At 27.6% G+C, this 19,319-nt stretch overlaps 1 protein-coding gene across 2 annotated transcripts; it reads left to right on the plus strand.

Moving 5' to 3' along the window:
* Nucleotides 1-14,219: 14,219 nt before the first annotated feature.
* LOC130947499 (peroxisomal membrane protein PMP22) lies at nt 14,220-17,895 on the plus strand. Of its 2 annotated transcripts, XM_057876199.1 has the most exons (7): nt 14,227-14,455; nt 14,561-14,659; nt 15,047-15,148; nt 15,279-15,354; nt 16,228-16,298; nt 16,399-16,484; nt 17,224-17,891. In XM_057876199.1, exons 1-7 carry the CDS (start codon nt 14,384-14,386, stop codon nt 17,279-17,281), a joined length of 564 nt encoding a protein of 187 aa, XP_057732182.1. In that variant the 5' UTR covers nt 14,227-14,383; the 3' UTR covers nt 17,282-17,891. The 2 variants fall into 2 exon arrangements, with proteins under 2 accessions (XP_057732183.1, XP_057732182.1); XM_057876200.1 differs by lacking the exon at nt 14,561-14,659 and having other exon boundaries at nt 14,220-14,455; nt 17,224-17,895.
* The last annotated feature ends 1,424 nt before the right edge of the window (nt 17,896-19,319 follow it).

Genomic DNA, 19,319 nt, shown 5'->3' on the forward strand with positions numbered 1-19,319 from the left:
TTGTAATAAATACATCACATAATTTTTTTCAAAAAAAAGGAGAGAATCTAAAACAAAAACAAAAACAAAAGTCTTCTCGCTATCTTTTAGATAAAACTCCCTCTTACTGAGGAGCGTTGGGACCTGGATCTGAAAAACAAAAATAATATATGCGTAAGAACCCAAACCATTGGGTTCCCAATAGGATAAAAGTGTCGAATCGATACAATATGAGATAACAGTAACTCTCAAGAAAATCTTAATCTTCAAAGTTCCTTGATCCAAGTCTAGAATTTTCAAAAACTAAATCAGAAAATGACAACTTATCTAAAGAATTCTAATCTATCTATTTATTCTCAGTTTTTCACAAACCTCCAATCATCATATCAAGAATAACCCTCAGCGTCACCACCGCCGGTATAAAGAATCTCTTAGTTATTCAAACACATAGAAAATAATACAAAAAATACACAAATAGAGAGAACAGATAAAGCAATTAGTTCAATTAGCATATAGATACAATTATTCAAAAAGACAAGTCAAATACAAGATGTCCATCTAATTAATACACACAAATGTAAATGATACATACTTGTCCTATGACCAATGAGCTCATTTGTTGGTTATAAGCCAAAATCTGATATGTCCGGTAGCAAATTCTGGACATTCTCTTGGTACGCACATACCCAAGAGGTATTCATATTCATCAACTTCTCTTGGGAAATCATCCAGGAAGATCTAAGTGCCTGGCCACATCTTACAACGGAGGGTCAACAAAGTATCTCAAATATCAACCCGGAGCAAGCGGGACAAGCCACAACCCTTGCATCTACCCAAAGAGTTCCAATCTCAACCCATAGCAAGTGGGGCGAACCACAACCCTTACGTCTATCCAGGGAGGTATCTTATCAATCAAACTCATGTCCATCATCCAATCATATCAACTCATCCCTTCAATCACCCTCAACGCATTTCGACTCAATAATTTTCTTCTTCTAATCCACCGTCTCTATACTCAATATAAGGGTTACAGAAGTTTACAAGCTTGCCAAAAAAGTCAAACAGTAAAAAACATATTTTAATTGAGAAAACAGGACTTATGCGTATGCACCACCCTTGGGGCGTACGCACAAATCATAAGCATTTCCCAGCTTGTGCGTACGCATGACCAGTTACGCGTACGCACAACTTGTAAAATCCCTTCTCATGCTTGCGCACCCCCCTTGTGCGTACGTAAGGGCCTTGCCATTCATTCTGACCTGTGCGTGTGCACACATACCAAAATTTTTTATTTTTCTGCAACATTTAGATTTCAGTTTTTAAACCCCAATTTTCAATCATTCATCACTTTTTCTACAAAATTCTGTTTTTCTTCATTCTTAAACCGGTTTAAAGCTCTCAACACCTTAATTTAAGACAAAATTCATCCAAATTCGAACTCCGAGTGTCAAGTCATGACTCATCGAAGTTGGTTAAAAACTCATTTTTACCAATTTCACACAATCCTTCAATTTCATCAATTCTCAATTTAATTCAATCATAAACCATTCCAAAACTATTTCTACACATCCCAAAGACTCATTTATTATTCCTCAACCATTCCAAACCTAAATCAACCCACTTTCAACTTATTTAACACATTCCATCAACTATATCCATTCTCAATAACAACACATAATATTCATCATACAAATTCTCAATCAAAGCTTTAACATACATACTCAATCTCATGCAACAATTCACACCACTTACTTCAACTTACCACCTAGGGGATTCCTTACTTTATCACGGCCTCCGACCCAATTTCCTCAACAATCAAGCATCATAATTAATTATACCACAACATCGTTCGCATATATGCATATTTATACTAATCCATCATCACATTTATTCCAAATCAATCAAACACCCAACATTTCACAATTTTTATTAAACCAAACAATCAACCATAACAATTCAACAATAATCCTAGATCCAGTAGCCTAAGATTTCATATCACATTACATGATATTTATCCGAAATTTAAACTCATACCTTAATGTCACAAATTTCAAGCTTCCAAGCTTTCTCCTTCCAAATTTTATCAAGTCAAACTTTCAATTACTCAATCTAACACCATATCATATAATTTGGCACAATGTCAAAATTAGAGCTCATAGAAATTGATGAAGTAAGAGAAACAAAGGGATCCTTACCTTTACCCACTGAATTTAATTATCAAAACCACCAAGAACATAAGCTAGAGAACTCCTATAACATTAAAAATCACTAAAAATCCTCAATACCTAAGTTCAAAAGACGAAATCAAATATAAATGAGAAACTAGAACTGTGATTTAGAAGTACTCACCAAACTAATCAGACAAAATTGAAGAGGATGGGGAGAGCGATGCATAACCGCAAACAATTTGTCAATCAGAGTTTCGAAGCAAAAGTTATGGTAGATTGAAGGTAATGAAGCTAGGTTTTCTTCTCTCTTTTCTCTTTTCTCTCTTCACAACCGTGTCCCTCTCTCAAAATGAAGGAAACTGCTAAATTTTGTTAAATTTGTGGGTTATATATACTTAGGCTTGGGTCCAAGTGTGGCCCAACTTAAGTTCTTAGCTCTGTGACCCAACTTTGAGCTAAAACATTTAAAATAAGTGATTTGGGCTTTCGTTCCTTATCATTTTCACCGTCTTAGCTTTCTCACTCATAGCACCGGACAGATTTAAGTTGGTGCAGACAATTTTAACGCCGATACGCGTTTTTCTCAAAATAATTATATTTTCGCGCTCAATTCAATTTTCTTAATTCAAATTTTACCGTTAAATTTTTAAATGATAGTTTCTAATATTTTTACATATTCTGGACACCTTAATCCTAATTAACGTAGTTTTAATTAATCAATTTACTAGTTAATTTTTCTCAAATCTTACAAAGTCCGCCAGTAGCCAATTACTAGCAAGGTTTATACTGTTGGAATAATTTCGACGATAAATATATTACCGGCAGATTTTTTTGGTAAATTTAATGATATCCAACAAATTTTTTATAGTGATTACCATATAATATAATGTCTAAATAAATTGACATGTAATAAACTGGAAAAAGAAATATACGAAAGGTGAATAGTATAAAGACCTAATAATATTAATCAGGGTTAAGTGCGATTTTGGTCCCTAAGGTAGGGGCTGAAAATTTTTTTCATCCCTAACTTTTTTTTTTCTTTACAAAATCACCCCTAAGGTTTAACTTATTTTTAAATCTGTCCTTCGGACCAAAATACACCTCTCCTTCCTCACCAAAATACCACATTTCTATTCTTCTTTTTCGTTCTTCTCCATCAATAGCAACAACAACAATAAAATCATCAGCAACAATAACAATAAAATCACCACCAACAACAACAATAAAATCAACAACAATGAATCAAAAGAAAAAATAATGAAGTACAAGAACAATGAATCCGAATCCGAATCAAGAGCATCATAACAATGAATCAAAAGCAAAAATAATGAAGCCATCTTTTCTTTTTTTTTTCTTCTTCTTCAGCAACAATAATGAAGAAACATAAGTATCAAAATGAAAAGAACAAAGAATCAGATGCAGAATTAGAAACAGAAGCAAAATCAAAAGCAGCAAAATTAATCTAACCTAATAGTTTGTAAAATTTAAAAGGAAAAAAAATTAAATATTCAGCTCCAGAACCTAAATAGAAAAAAAAACAAAAGCTAGACGAAGAAGAAGTAGCAGAAGCAAAAGCAAAAGCCAAAAGAAGAATCAGAAGTAGAAGCATAAGCCAAAAGAAGCAACTGAAACAGAAGCAGAATCTAAAAAAACAAGAATAAAAGAAAACTGGAATAGAAGAAGCAGCTGAAGTAGAAGCAGAAACCAAAATACAAAACAGTGACAATGAATATAGGTAAGGAGGAGATTAGTGAGCAATAGGAAGTGAGGAGCGCAACCGACGAATGTCAGCAGCGAGCAATTTAGCCTACGGTATGGTGGCGCAGAGCATGGACGAGGATGATAGTGTTGTTCAGTGACAGTGAGTTGGAGAGGAAGTGAGACGAGATTGGGACTGAGGCAGTGAGGCGTCAAAATAAGGTTGATGCGGACTGGGCAAATGAAGCAACACTTGCGGGGAAGAGGAGCGGCGAGGACCGAATGACGAGAAGCAGCGGCGGTGGTGAGGACCGAACAACGAGCAGCAGTGGCGGCGAAGAGCAGCGGCGACGGTAAAGAGCAGCGGCAGCGACGAACCCTTCCCCTTCTCTTCCCCACCTTCCCCCTTCTTCTTCCCTGGAAAAACCCCACTGTGATTCACTGATTTCCTTCCCCTCCTTCCCTTTAACCTCTTTTCCTTTTTATTTCTATTTTTTAGTTAGGGGTAATTTGGTAATAAAAATTAAAATTTTGATAAAAAGACGATTTTAAAATTAAGTTAAACCTTAGATATGATTTTATAAGCAAAAAAAATTTGGGGATGAAAAAAATTTTCAACCCCTACTTTAGGGACCAAAATCGTATTTAATCCTAATTAATCACCCAACTCATCTTCATCACGCTATAATTTTCACAATGTTGCCTTAGGGCTCGTTTGGATAGGTTCATAAGTTACTTTTTTAACTTTTAAAACTTATGAAAAGGTAGGGGTGGCAAAGAGGGCCGGCTCGCCCCAACCCGCCCCGCCCCGCCAAGGCCTGTCCCACCAACTAAAATGGGTTCAAAATGCTAACCCGCTCCACTTTATGACGGATTGGCGGGTTGGCGGGCTAGCCCGCTTGACTCTTTTTTTTTTTGAAAAATAAAATTTATTAAAATTAACTAAAAAATAATAATTAAAAAATCAAATACAAATAAAAAATAGTCAAATCATAATATAATTTTTTAATATTTTTTTTAATTTTAAACTTCAATAAAATTGTTCAAAATAATATTTGTCAATAGAATCATCTTTATTTTAAAAAATAAGTCACATAATTTGAGCATATATACGAAATAGTAATAAAATAAATAAAGTTAATAACTAAAAGAAGAATAAAAATAAAAAATAAAAAAAAGTGTTTAAAAATTCTATAATTATTAATTTTATAATAGTAATCACTCTTTTATTTAATAAAAATAAAAATAAAAATAAAAATCTTTGGCCCGGTGGACTGACCCACCCCGCAAAAATCCGCCAATTTGGCGGTGCGGGTTTGGTGGGTTTTTTTTAACTTGGTGGTCTCTAAATCCTAGCCCGACCCGCCTTTTTTGGCGGGTTTAGCGGATTGGCCCGACAGGCTCGACCCGTTTTGTCATCTCTATGAAAAGGTATAGTATTAATGTCTGGTACAATTTTTAAAATTAAATTGTAGCTTTCTAAAAAGTTATTTTAGTGCTTATGAAGAAGTTAAAAAAAATTACTTCTCTCATAATAAAAATTTTTTTATCATTCTTCTCTTAAAATAAGCACTTTTAGAATTAAAAAATTAAATATAAAATAACTTATTTATAAGTTACTTTTAATATAAGTATTTAACTATTTATTGTTTAATCTATTTTTTAAAAAAAAATTAATTAAATTGTTTATCTAAATTGAGATTTAATACTTTTTGCATGGTTATCGTCAGAAACAAATATTGAGGAGAGAGAACAAATATTATTTGAAATAATAATATTAAAGTTTAATTTTGATATATTAATTATATAAAATATTTTATATAATTATTTAATTATATTTTAATTTTAGATAATTATTTATATAGTTAATATAAAAAATAATTTTTTATAATATAATATTATATAATTATATATAATATCATTTATCAAAATTAAATCCATTAAACGATTATCATATTTGTTTTAATAGAAACGCATGCTTAATAGATATTAATGGGAGGTAAGAAAATGTAGAAAGATGAGATTTAGGAGAATAGTATAATTTTGAGGAAAGAATTTGAGGTATTAGAATTTTTTAATTTGGGGTTGATTTGATTTAATTTTATAAATTTATTATGTTAGTTGTTAATGAGAATTATTAAATGTGTATTGTGGTATTACTTAACATGTTATATTAATAAATTTTGATGTCATTAATAAGAAAAATGTGACAGAAAAATTACAATAATTAATTTAAATTCTTTAATAAAAAATTTAATTAAAACAATCTTTTGAAAACTAATTTAAAAAATGAATAATCTTTTAATGACGAATTTTATCATTTACTTCATTTAAATATAAAGATGTGTTTTTGGAATTATATAAAAGAAGTTCAATATGAAAATTTCTAAAGAGAAGGAAAAATCTAGGTGCCACACTGCCATTTGACTTAAAGCTTATTAAGTGTGATATCTTATTATACTTTTTTAGGTGACATAAATAACATATTAAAAATATTATATAATAAAAATTATATTTAACCAAAAAAAATTGAAAATATAACAGAAAGGGGAAAAGATAAGGAACTAGCAAAATGACCTTACCTTGTGTTTGGTTGACCACTCTTCTCACTCTCTTTCAGTCTTCGCTGAAGTAGCTAGCCACACTCTGCATGTGTCACGTGACTCACGTCTGACTTGCAGCTTCCTGGCTTTGCCACCAAACTCCTCCTTGTCATTCTACTTTCTTTTGGGTTTATTTTTTATTAAAAAATAAAAAATTTAATTATTTTATTAATTTTTATGATTTTATTAAATTTATAATTAAATTTTTATATATTTTTTAATTATATTTTTATATTATTTTTAATTTTATAATTAATTTATTTTTTGTAAAAAATATTAAAATTAATAAATATTTCTTTAAAAAATTATATAATAAAAAATTTAATTAAATTTTTAATTATAAATATTTTTTATTTATAAATAAATATTTAATTAATTCTAATATTTTTTACACTAAAATAAATCAAATTTTTTAAATATATAGACTCAACTAAAAAAAATTTAAATTGTATGAATAAGAATAACTTCCCTCCCTCTATAGTCTATACATAAGATTCATCTATGTCTTCATTCCATAGATTATTTTATAAAAATTACAAGTTTAATCATCCGTGCCATGCACGTAATAAGATTAAAATTATAATTTTAAGTTGTTATGTTAAATTTTATTTTAATTATAATAATTTAATTAATAAAAAAATAACTTGTATGCGTTGTTTTTTTTTCTTAATATAGTGTTAATTGTATTAACTATAAAATAGTTATTTAATCTACTTTTTCAATAAATCAGGCATATATACTCAACATGACCATAAATAATATAGTAATACTTAAATCTACCAACAAAGTTTTATATGTTGGTATACTGTGAAGTAAGAAAATATCAAAATCAGCTCAAAATGAAGAACAAATTAATAGAAAATCCTAATACAGAAAGTTTTGTAATAAACAATAAATAATTTAAACCTACTGAATAACAATTCAATGCTATCCTTTGATACCTGCAAAATATATACATGAAACAACACTATATCAATGTTTGTATATAAAATTATATGATTAACGTAATTATAAAATTGTTTGTCAAGAGAATAAAATTATACGAATTTTTATGATAATTTTAATATTTTCAAACTATTAATGTACAATAAGAATTCATCTATTAGTTCCTAGAATTTCTAAATTTTTTTAAGTGATAGTAATAAATTTTAATAAATAAATAGATTTAGTAAGACATTTTGTTATTACCTTTTTATTATAGGCCTCTCAAAAATTTCTCTATATACCACATTCAACGTGCAGTAATTTCCAAGTGTATTAACCCGTGCCATGCACGTGATAAGATTAATTTAAATTATAATTATTTGATTAATAAAAATATAACATGTTATGTATTATTTGTTTTTTCTTAAGCTAGTGTTAAATATATTAACTCTAAATAGTTATTAATTGGTTTTAGTAATCTACTTTCTTCAATAAATCAACCATATATACTCCATGTGACCATAAATAACTTAATAATACTTAGACCCACCAACAAATTTTTATATGTTATTTTACTGTCAAATAAGAACATATCAAAATTAGCTCAAAATAAATAATAAATTATTAGAGAATTCTAATGCACAAAATTCTCTAATAAACAATGAATAATTTAAATCTACTAAAAAACAACTTAACACTTTTCTTTGATACTTGCAAAACATATACCTAAAATAATATTATATCAATGTTAGTATACAGTTTTACAATCATCGACCGTATTTACTATACATGACTCCTTCTTAAAAGTTATTATATACACGTGTGCAGTCGGAAGATAAATTACTGGATTTTATTTTATTTTTCTAAATTATTATAATTATGCATTATTCATTAAATGCTAATTGTAATATTGTAATATAACTATAATAAAGATATTTTTTTTAAATAAATTTAGAAGAGAGAATATTACTTTTATTTTGGAGGGAAAATGAATTCATGAGAAATTGACACCTCAATTTTATTAGTTGATAATGTATTAAATATTGATTTTATATAATTATAATAAAAATATTTCTCTAAATTAGTATAATCATGCATTATTCGTTAAATGTAAATTGTAATATAACTATAATAAATATATTTTTTTAAAATAAATTTAGAAAAAATAGTGATTTCATTTTAGAGAAAAAATAAATTCATGAGGAATTAACACCTCACTTTTATTAGTTGAAAAAAAATCCAGTTTTAGTATATTTTGTCATTATTATACATTTTTCTCTAATCATATATCCACTATTTTCTTTTCTTTGTTTCAGCATTTTGAACCTGGGTTTAATTTCTCGTAGTTCTCACTTCTCAGTCATTCTATTAGATGTAGTTGATAACTATTGAAATTCTTTGATTAATATAGGAGAAAAATATATTATTATATGATAGAATTAATATGAGTATATTTTATTATTAAATAAACAAAATTAATATAAAATAAAATTATACATAAAAAACAAAGAAAATAAAATTAAAATAGCAAAAGTGATAAAAAGATTATTTTTATAATTTTGTTTTGTCATTTTTATGTATAGAAGATTAGAAAATAGTAAATTTTTAACTAAATTAATTTATATTTGTTGTATTCAATTTAAATAAGTAATAAATTATCTTATTTTAATTTATTCCTTAAATTTATATATCATAAAAATTAAATCAAATAATTAATATACATAATTTTAAATTATGTGATACTTAAATATCTATTCAAATCAATTAGTTGATATAATTAATTCATCATAATGAATTGACTTTAATGAGTTAAACAAAATAATACAGAAGCATGCTACGTTGATTCTATCATTAAAGATAAAAATTCGATTTTTATATGATAGGATAGATAATATAATAGACGGCGAGAAAGAGAAAGATAAACATTTTAGATCCTAAGTTGTTTCATTTGAATGTTGCAATGTGAGTATCACATTATTTTACTTATTCTACCCTATGAACCCTTTTGTAACTTTATTTCAATATCAATAGAATTTCACTACCTTTGAGTACTAAATTAAAATTCAAAATGAAACTAAAAAAAAGTAAAGAGTATAAAATTATTAATTGAAAAACACTCTAAATAATAAAAAGCCAAATTAACTTTAATATTAAATTCATTAATACGATTTTAATTTTATATCATAGTTAGAAAATATATTAGTAAAAGCAAATGGAAGAATAACTTTAATTAGTATTTGATAAAATATTCATTTAAAATAATTAAAAAATATAAAATTATGATATTATTAAAAATAATACATTTTCATGTTAAAAAAATTATATTTAAATAAAATATTTATAAAATATAAAATTTAGAGTAACATAGCTTTATAAACATTAATCACTAATCAATTATGAACTAACATAAAATTATAATATAATTTATTTATGAAAAAAATTAATAATTAATATTAATAAATATAAAAATCATCCAAACACTTTAATTAAAAGTATGAATGGTTAATTATTATTCATTATTAATAATATTTTGTTCATAAAAAAAACTGAAAATATAATTATTCAGATTTAGATTTTAGAAAAATAAACATATAAGTAACAAATGATCTATCTTGTCATGTATATTATAAATTAATGAATTAAACTAACTGATATAATGAATTATAATTAATTAATTGGTATAAATTATAATAAATTATATGATATTTAAAAAGAAAATAAAATGAATAAAATAATAAAAAAATAGAAGAATAGAAGACTATAATAAAATAAATTGAATGTAAGTTTTTTTTCTTTTTACAAATTTTATATCACATCTACTTCAATAATAATAAATAAAAATACATCAACTTAATATCTAAGAAAAAAAGATGAGATAAAATCATAACACAATTCTAAAATAAAAGTTTAAATTAAACCATAATATCATTGCACAACACAAATTAAAAGTAATTTCACACTACAAAATACCACACAAATAGATAAATGACTTAAAGCTTAATTATGGATTTTTTATTTATTTATGCAAACATGATAACACCATGGTCTATAAATGCTTAATGGATAACATATCATATATTGCTCTAAATGATGAGCACGGGAGTTGAAGAGTGTGTGCTTATTTGTGTTCATGATAGTTGCCTTCTTGTGACGGCGCCTCATAGGAAGAAAAAGAATTATTGTAAAAGCTACCCAATGAAAGAGTAATTGGTAAATGAATGATATTTTCTTCTAGCATATATGGTCTTTTATAGCAATAAAATAAAAATGGAATGAATAAAATTTTGTATTTTTATATTAGAAATAGAATTTGATATTTATCCTAATAAAATTAAATAATTAATTAGTTATATTTAAATAAATAAAATAAATTAAATAAAAATATTTTTAAGAATTAATCAAATCAATTAGTCAATACAAATAATTAGTATAATTAATTTTATTTGATTTATTGAATTCAAAAAATAAATTAGAAAATAATTGATTGAATTAATTAGTTGATATAATTAATTTATTATAATTGATTGAATTTAATAAATTAAAAAATAAATAGAAAAATATAGGAGACAGTGATTTTTTTTTTAACTAAATTAATATGTATTTATTGTATTTAATCAGTATAAGTAACAAATCATCTATGTTATTATATATCTTATTTAATCTTGCATGGCACCGGTAATTATAAGTTATATTTTGATTTCTAATTATTTACGTACATTAATGATTAAAATATATAACATAAATATCGTAATTATTATAATTATATGATATAATTATAATTAACATATTTTATCATAATTAAATATTGATTTGATATAATTATAATGAAAATACTTTCCCAAAATAATATAATTTACTATTATTCATCCACTAATTATTTGGCAATAAACCTTAATATGATTTTTTACATCTCCGTTATGAGAAATAACTACTTAGATATAATATGTAATATATTACTACCTTAATAAGTTAAGGCACAAATACATGATTTAATTAAGGTGATTGAAACTTTCACCAAACAGAATATGACCTCAATGAAATAAAAAAGGGTATTCGATTTTGCATTAATTAGCTATTCGAAAAAATAACATACTCATTCATTATTCATGTTTCATTATATTTTTTAAATAATATATAGAAAACATATATCCTGTGTATAAAAATGTGACTATTAGTAATTTTATTAATAAACCTTTTTTTAAACTATTACTAATTTCAATTTTAATAGAAAATATGAGGAAATAATTTTGCTTGCCATAAATAATATACTAAAATTGTTAGTATATTATCTTCTATATGGTTAATTGAATTTATCAATGATTTTTCTGTGTAAATCGTTATTATCCAGTTTTTAATAACTACTTAATATATAAAATCTGAAATTGAAAATTGTTATTACTAATTCAATTAATTGATTAATTGAGTAATAATTGTCAAATTATTAAGATACAAATCATATATTATTTATATTTCAATTACCCGTGCCATGCAATTTTTGTAAAATTAGTATGCAATTTTTTATGTCAGTTAATTAAATTAATTGGTAATTTTTGTCAAATTAATATTATTTACCTAGTTAATAATACTATTATTAATAATTATTTTTTGCATTGATTTTTAAATCAATTATTAAATAATTATTTTTGTTAAGATAATTGTTTATAAATTATTTCAAATTATATTTTGTTAAGATATAATTATTTAGATTATTACTCATGGCACGGGTATAATTTCATTTTATACTAATTAATCAATTATAATTATATGACACGGGTGTAATTTCAATTTTATCCACCGATTATTGACAAATAAATTTTATTCCAATTATAAATAAAATCTATTTTTATTGGCAAATAAATTGTCTTTAGGTCAATGATTTAATATATGTGTAGGTTCATTTTTTTGTCAAATATAATGAAAATACAAATAAAAAAATAAAGGATAAAAATAAACTTAATAATATCTGACACTTCTTCATTTTATTAAATTATTTAAAAATACCAAATCCACAAAAAATAATCGTAACATATAAATTGAGGCAATAATTTAAAATTCTATAATTATAATTTAATCAAATACTAATAGTAAAACCAAATTACCTAAACAATATTGAACATATTCTAGTCCTTAGTCACGTATAGTATAGAATCATTCTTGTAACGACAACCAACTGAAATAACATCGTAAGTTTCAATATTTTTAGAATTCGTGCAAAATCAGACCATCCTCTTATTAGATAAACTTCATCATCCGCTATTCATGCAATGCAGCAAGGTATAGAATTGTCACACCGAGAAACCAAACTAACTCTTATTCCCCTCAATGGCATTGCATGCATGCAAAAGAAAGCTGGTAATTTCTAAAAAAAATTAAAATATGTTAAAAAATTATTCTAATAATGAACAGCTTAAACTAAGAAAATTTAAATATATTACCAATAGTTGAAATTGCATATCTGAATTTGTCACGAATTTAGCAAAACTGAACTGAAACTGAGGGAATTCAATTTCATTATGTGCTCCATTTCGAAGATTTTCGAGCAGACGTAAAAAGCATGGAGGGGATGGAACTTGAACTTGCCCTATAAAATTTCGTGGATGTAATTCCTCAATCAAAAATCGAACTCCTCATAAGAAATCTAACTTTAACCACATTCCATTGGGTTAGTCATAATAGGTGAATAGATCCAACCATCCTTCGGTAAAATAGAGACTATTGCCTCTTCTTTAAACGCTTATATCCATGTAGTTGGAACCCGAATCAGTAAAGACAACTCGATGAGGTATTTCATGGATGTGATGCATTGTAAATGATTGTGGCAAAAGACAATCAAACTGGAACATTAGACGATAAGAATAACTTAGAGTAACAACAAATAAAAAATTATCAAAAAAATAATATAATAGAATGAGTATATGAAAAATATTATAAAAAATTATAAATTGTACCTTAAAATGATCAACTTCAATAAAAAACGAAGAATACATTCTTATTCTATGAAGTAGTAAGAAAACACTAAATATAAAATTATGAATTGACTCTCAAATTTAGATTCATGTATCACAGGAAAACACTATATATAGACTTTAGTAAAACAAAAATAAATATGTAAATTACCTATTATTAAGGTAATTTTTTAATAATGCATTAAATTTTGATTTGATACAATTATAATGAAGATATGTTTCTAAATTAGTATAATTATATATTATTCATTAAATATTAATTACAATATAATTATATTAAAGATATTTTTTTATAAAATAATTTAAAAAAATTATTTGATATACGTGAATCAGGTAACAAAGATTTTTTATTATTATTATTATTACTATTATTGATATTATTATTATCATTAAAATTATTTAAAGTATTTTTAATTGATAATTGATAAGTAATTTAATAGTGCATTAAATATTGATTTGATATAATTATAATGAAGATATGTTGCTAAATTAGTATAATTATATATTATTCATTTAGTATTAATTATAATATAATTACAATAAAATAATTTAGAATAGAAAAAAAATTTTATTCGTTTTGGAGGGAAAATAGAGGCATGAGAGATCGACACGTCACTTTTAGTAGTCGGGGAAAAACCCAATTTTAGTATATTAAGTAGATTTTACCCAATATAACTGCTTAACTTAAATTGTAACAAAGTAATTAGTAGTATATCTGAAAAATCAAAATTGAGATAAAGTAAATATATATATAAAAAAAGAAAGAGAATAAAGTAATGAACCAACCAACAATAGCGTTTGTCTGCGTCAACCCTTTCAAATGTACATATCAGTCTTCCCAAATTTTGTGTTTGTGTTCCTGTCACTCTCACAGAGTCTTTTACAATTACAAGTACTATTGCTACGTTGGTTCAAATATTGTTTCCCTTAAATAAGGTTTCGTGCATAACAGAAACTACCAATTCCACGAACTCCGCTACAACCTCGGAGGCTCGGACGAACACACAAGAGAAACAGAAGATCCTTCCGAGGTTGATCAATCACCATGTCTGACATAGTCAACGTTGCTTGGAAGAAATATCTCCTTCAGCTTCAGCTCCACCCCCTCAGGACAAAGGTCACTTATTCATGTTCCTTCTTTTTTCTTTTTGCCCTTTTCAAAAGTTATCATCTTTGGTCTTCATGGATTCATGGGGTTGTTTAAAAATCCAACTTTTTTTAGGCAATTACTGCAGCATTTTTGGCTGGTTTTAGCGATGGAGTTGCACAGAAGATTGCTGGGGCTAAGAGGCTTCAGCTTAGAAGAATACTTCTCTTCATGGTATGCCCCCATTTCACTCTATATGGATTTTGATTCCATTTAGATCTGGGGTTGATCCATGATCGGATCAAACCAGAAAAAAGGATCATGACTTTCTTGAAGACAACCAGAATTGAGAATTGAGTCTTTTCTCTTTTTCCCATTCCATGAACATCAACTGATGATTTGATCAGGCAATTAGAAATACTCCATCCGTTCCAAAATAACTGGTGTTTTGACCCTTTTGATGCACTGAAAAGTTAATGTTTGTGAACAGAATTTTTATGTTCCTATATATTGGTTTTGCAATGTACTAAAATGGAGGTAGTAAATCTATATCTGCTTACTGTGCTGACTCTGATGGGATTTCTATGGACTGTGAAATTTAAAAGTGAAATTATTTTGCAGCTCTATGGTTTTGCATACTCTGGACCCTTTGGACATTTTCTCCACAAATTGATGGATAAAATCTTTAGGGGGAAGACAGGAAATGAAACTGTTGCAAAGAAGGTATATCTTTTAGCTTGTTTTATTGTCTGTTGTCTGGCCCTTTTTCACTTGTAGGTTGGTATTTTTCATTGTGTTTTGGTTCTATATTGTTAAAAAAAATGCTCTAATTAGTAAAATTTCCTTCAATTAGGTGATCCTTGAACAGATAACTAGTTCCCCATGGAACAACTTTTTATTCATGATGTACTATGGCTTGGTTATAGAAGGTATGCTCATTGATTAAGTTAATTTTTCATTCTGAGTGTCTCAATCATCAATTTACACCGTGATTTTGAAATTTCAGAATATATTAGGATCAATTAGCATTCATTAGAATTATTGTGTATCATATGACTGTTGCGATTACAAGATGTTGAAAACTTATCACTACTTATTGTCACTCTTGTATTCCTATGAAGTTCAGCTATGTCAAAATCTTATGGTTAAATTTTGAAGTGTGGTAAACTGGTGATTGGTATGTAAGTACAGTGTCCTGATATGCAATTTGTTACTTTGAAAAATTTATGCCTTCTATCTTAATTCTTCACCTCACTATAGTTTTCTGTTTGGTTGATGCTGAAAAGGAATTAATACTGTTTTCATTAAAGATCAAGAATGTATTTCGGTGCATCGGAAAGGGTGGTGTATTCTGCAACAGTAGTTTATTACTCTCTCCGTTATCTTTTGTCCATTACTGTGAAAATTTGGCACATCCTTGAATGAAGGTATCTGGATATAAATTGGATCCAAAAGCATTGATCTAAAGATGTACCAAATTTTCAAAGATAGATACATGGCAGTGGAGGGAGTATATATAAATAATCAAATGTTATTAACTTCAAAACATTAGTTGTTTCATTAATTCATGTAACTTCTTCTGAATTTCCTTCACAAAAACCTATTTGACATAAACTACAGGAATAGAAACCTCAAAGGCATCCTTGATTTGATCTTGTCATTGATTTGTTCTTCTTATGTAAGTTTTGTCATGTAAAGGCTCCCTTCTGAACATTTCTTGTTCTATTGGTTTTCTTTTTATATATTGTTTCATATATTCTTCTACACTTGCGTAGCACTTAAAGTATGATTTTGGTCTGCAGGAAGATCATGGAGCACAGTCACGAACAAAGTTAAGAAGGACTACCCTGCTGTTCAGTTGACTGCATGGAGGGTATGGCAATTACAACATTTTTCTGTTCTTCTGTTGATGGGATCACTTTGAATTTCTAAAAGTTTTGAATTCTGAAGTTATATTGGTTTTGATCTTACAGTTTTGGCCTATTGTTGGTTGGGTGAATTACCAGTATATACCTTTGCAGTTTCGTGTTATATTTCACAGCTTCGTTGCTTCCTGCTGGTGAGCTTCAACATCTTTCAGCATTCTAATATTTATCGTTACTTGTTCAAGATGAGTTCTTTCTGTCTCTCATTTGTTCCAAAATTTAATGAATAAGCTAACTTAGTTGATAATGCTGTATGTGAGTGATAGGCGTGCAGGGTGTTTGAAACCTGAAAAAATATAAAGAGTTTGGTTAAAAAGGCGAGTTTGATCATGAAAAATAGAACTCGAACTGAATTTAAAAAAAAAAATCAAATCAAATCTTATGTTCTGGAGGTCACTGAGAATGGAACATTTTTACTCATGTGATTAAATAGGCTTTTCTGTAACCAAGTTTGATAATAGTTGTAAAAGCAAGAGCAATAAAATTCACAATCAAACCATTTCTTATTTATGATTCCAAATTTAAATGCAATATGCTAGATATTTTTAGCAATAAAATCTGATGCCTAGAGCCTGGTTAAATCATGTTCAAATGCTACTGACGTATTTCTTAGTCACTAAGATTTTAATTTTTATTATGGAGTGTCATAATAGGTTTTACCCCTCTAGATGAATGCCATGATTGCTTTTGTTTATTATATGCATCTCACTTATTAGACCAAAATATTTCTATACATTTAACCATGCTGGATTCTCCATCCTGTTTAGCATTGGCATTATTATCCTTTTAATCATTTTTCAAATTTTATCCAGCTTACACAATTTTAATGGTTGATGAGTCTCTTAGTTACTTTCTTTATGTTTCTTTCTTCAGGGCTATCTTTCTGAATCTGAAAGCAAGGTCTACACTAGCAACAATTAAGAAGGCTTAGGAGACAATAAAGCCTTCACTTTTTCTCACATTTGGGTTGAATTTTCTTTTTCCTTCCTATGTGAAGTGGGATAGGAGAAATCAGAAATCTCCCAGTTTTGTTAATAGGGCAGCATTCCTGGTTAATTTGCTTGACATATACCGTATCCTTGTATCATTGTCAATTTCCGTCTTAAGTCGGTCGCTATGAGTTAGTTAGTTGGTTAGTTAGACTTGGCGCGCACTTGCCAATCTTAATAAATAAAATCATCTGCTGGTGGTGGTGCAATGGGTTTCATTTTCATGGGCAATATGGTACAATATATTATAGATATCTCCATTCATGCACCCATATTATCTGATACACTTCATGCAATTTGTGTATAATACAATGATATAATGTTTGCTGGCATATTAGAATTAGCTGACTTCACCTAATAGAACTAGACTTTGTTGTTCTTAGTTTCAAATACAAACTCGTAAATTAAGATTATTGTATCCTGAGATCAAGATTGCATAGAAGCGTTGGACGCGGGAAATCGCGTGATCTTGTTATGTATCTTGGGATCCTAGTTCGAAGTTTTGGAATACATTTTGTAGTCAAACTTATGTGTAATTGTCAACTGTGCTTTTTTTTTTTTCAAAAATACTTTATTTGAAAAATGCTTACAATATTGTTTCTTATAATTGATTTTGTATTTAGTAATCTAGTAAATCCTTTTGTTGAACGAATTTGAATCTTTTAAAGTTTGAATTTTTACTTTAGAAAGTAAAGTGTAATCTCTTACAATTGAATGATTTCTTTCATATTTTTCTCTTGATCTCACTTATAAAATAAATGGTGAAAAATTATACTTAACCCTTTAAAGTGAAATTTAAAATTTAGAGGATCTAAATTTTTGTCGAACAGGCCAATTTGTGTAAAACAACTCCACCAATCTCTGAAGTATAAACGAAGCAGCCATAATGGTCCGTGAATGGTACATGAGAAGACAAGAAAGCCAGCCAAAAATGAATTTGACGCTTTTGAGTAAACTGTATTGAAATTTGTCCCTACACAGTATGCTGATTTAGCTGCTCATGATTTCCTGAATTGGCTCCCGAGAAGTCTTGGGGGGATTTTTTCACTCAGGTGTGCATAATTTGGAGATGGAAAGTCATGGAAAGAATCAAGTTCTTTTATCTATCGGCTTCATGTTTTTCGGATTATCAAGCATTAGGGAATTTCAGTAGCCGGCTCCTCAATTAAGTCTTACTTTGGTATTTAAGATTGGCGATTTGTACTAATTTAATTTCTCAGATCTCAATTACTATAATTTAATCTTTAGAATTCAAAAAAGTACACCACATTAGTCATTGGTGTATTTTCCATCACCAGAATTCAACGCTATTAGTGACGTAGCCTAACCCTTACCACGTTGAACATATTAACAACTAGCTGAGCTAGATTAAAAGTATAATTGCACTGATTTGGTCTTTTTCCTCCTTTTATAAATCACAAAACGTTTCCAATTTTTTTCTTCCTCATCTTCTTCTAGCATTGTATTCTCAATCTCCCCCAAATTTCTAGAATTTTTAAGGATTCCAAAATCCAAATGACGCTAAGAAAATTCTTCAACGATATCAGGAGTTTGGAGATGACGGAGCTCCCCAACTACATCAAGCCCAAATTATCTCTAGATTACATCAAGAACTCTATTAACCGCGGTTTAGATAACTACTATACTAAGTACATCAAAATCAATTTTACTGATTCAGTCTACCATATTTGCTTAGGTGGGCATGGCTTTGTCCTACCTCGATAATCTTTCCGAGGAGCGCCACCACTACGAGCCCCTCAATCACGAGCACGTCCTAAAAAGATTGGAAACAACTTATTGTGATTTAGGTTATAAAAGAGAAAAAAGGACCAAATTAGTTCAATTATACTTTTAATCCAACTGAACTAGCCATTAATATGTTCAGCAGCGTGGTAAAGGTTAAGCCACGTCATTAACGACATTAAGTTCTGGTAGCGAAAAATACGCGAGGTACTAATGTGGTATATTTTTTTAAAATTG

This window comes from Arachis stenosperma, chromosome 9 (assembly GCF_014773155.1).
Source record: "Arachis stenosperma cultivar V10309 chromosome 9, arast.V10309.gnm1.PFL2, whole genome shotgun sequence".
NCBI classification, from domain to species: domain Eukaryota; kingdom Viridiplantae; phylum Streptophyta; class Magnoliopsida; order Fabales; family Fabaceae; genus Arachis; species Arachis stenosperma.

Excerpts from the sequence above, each read along its gene's own strand:
- LOC130947499 (XM_057876199.1), top strand. The coding sequence starts at position 14,384 with ATGTCTGACATAGTCAACGTTGCTTGGAAGAAATATCTCCTTCAGCTT. Across the intron at positions 15,149-15,278 it reads ATGAAACTGTTGCAAAGAAG|GTGATCCTTGAACAGATAAC; the intron begins GTATATCTTTTA and ends TCCTTCAATTAG. Across the intron at positions 15,355-16,227 it reads CTATGGCTTGGTTATAGAAG|GAAGATCATGGAGCACAGTC; the intron begins GTATGCTCATTG and ends TTTGGTCTGCAG.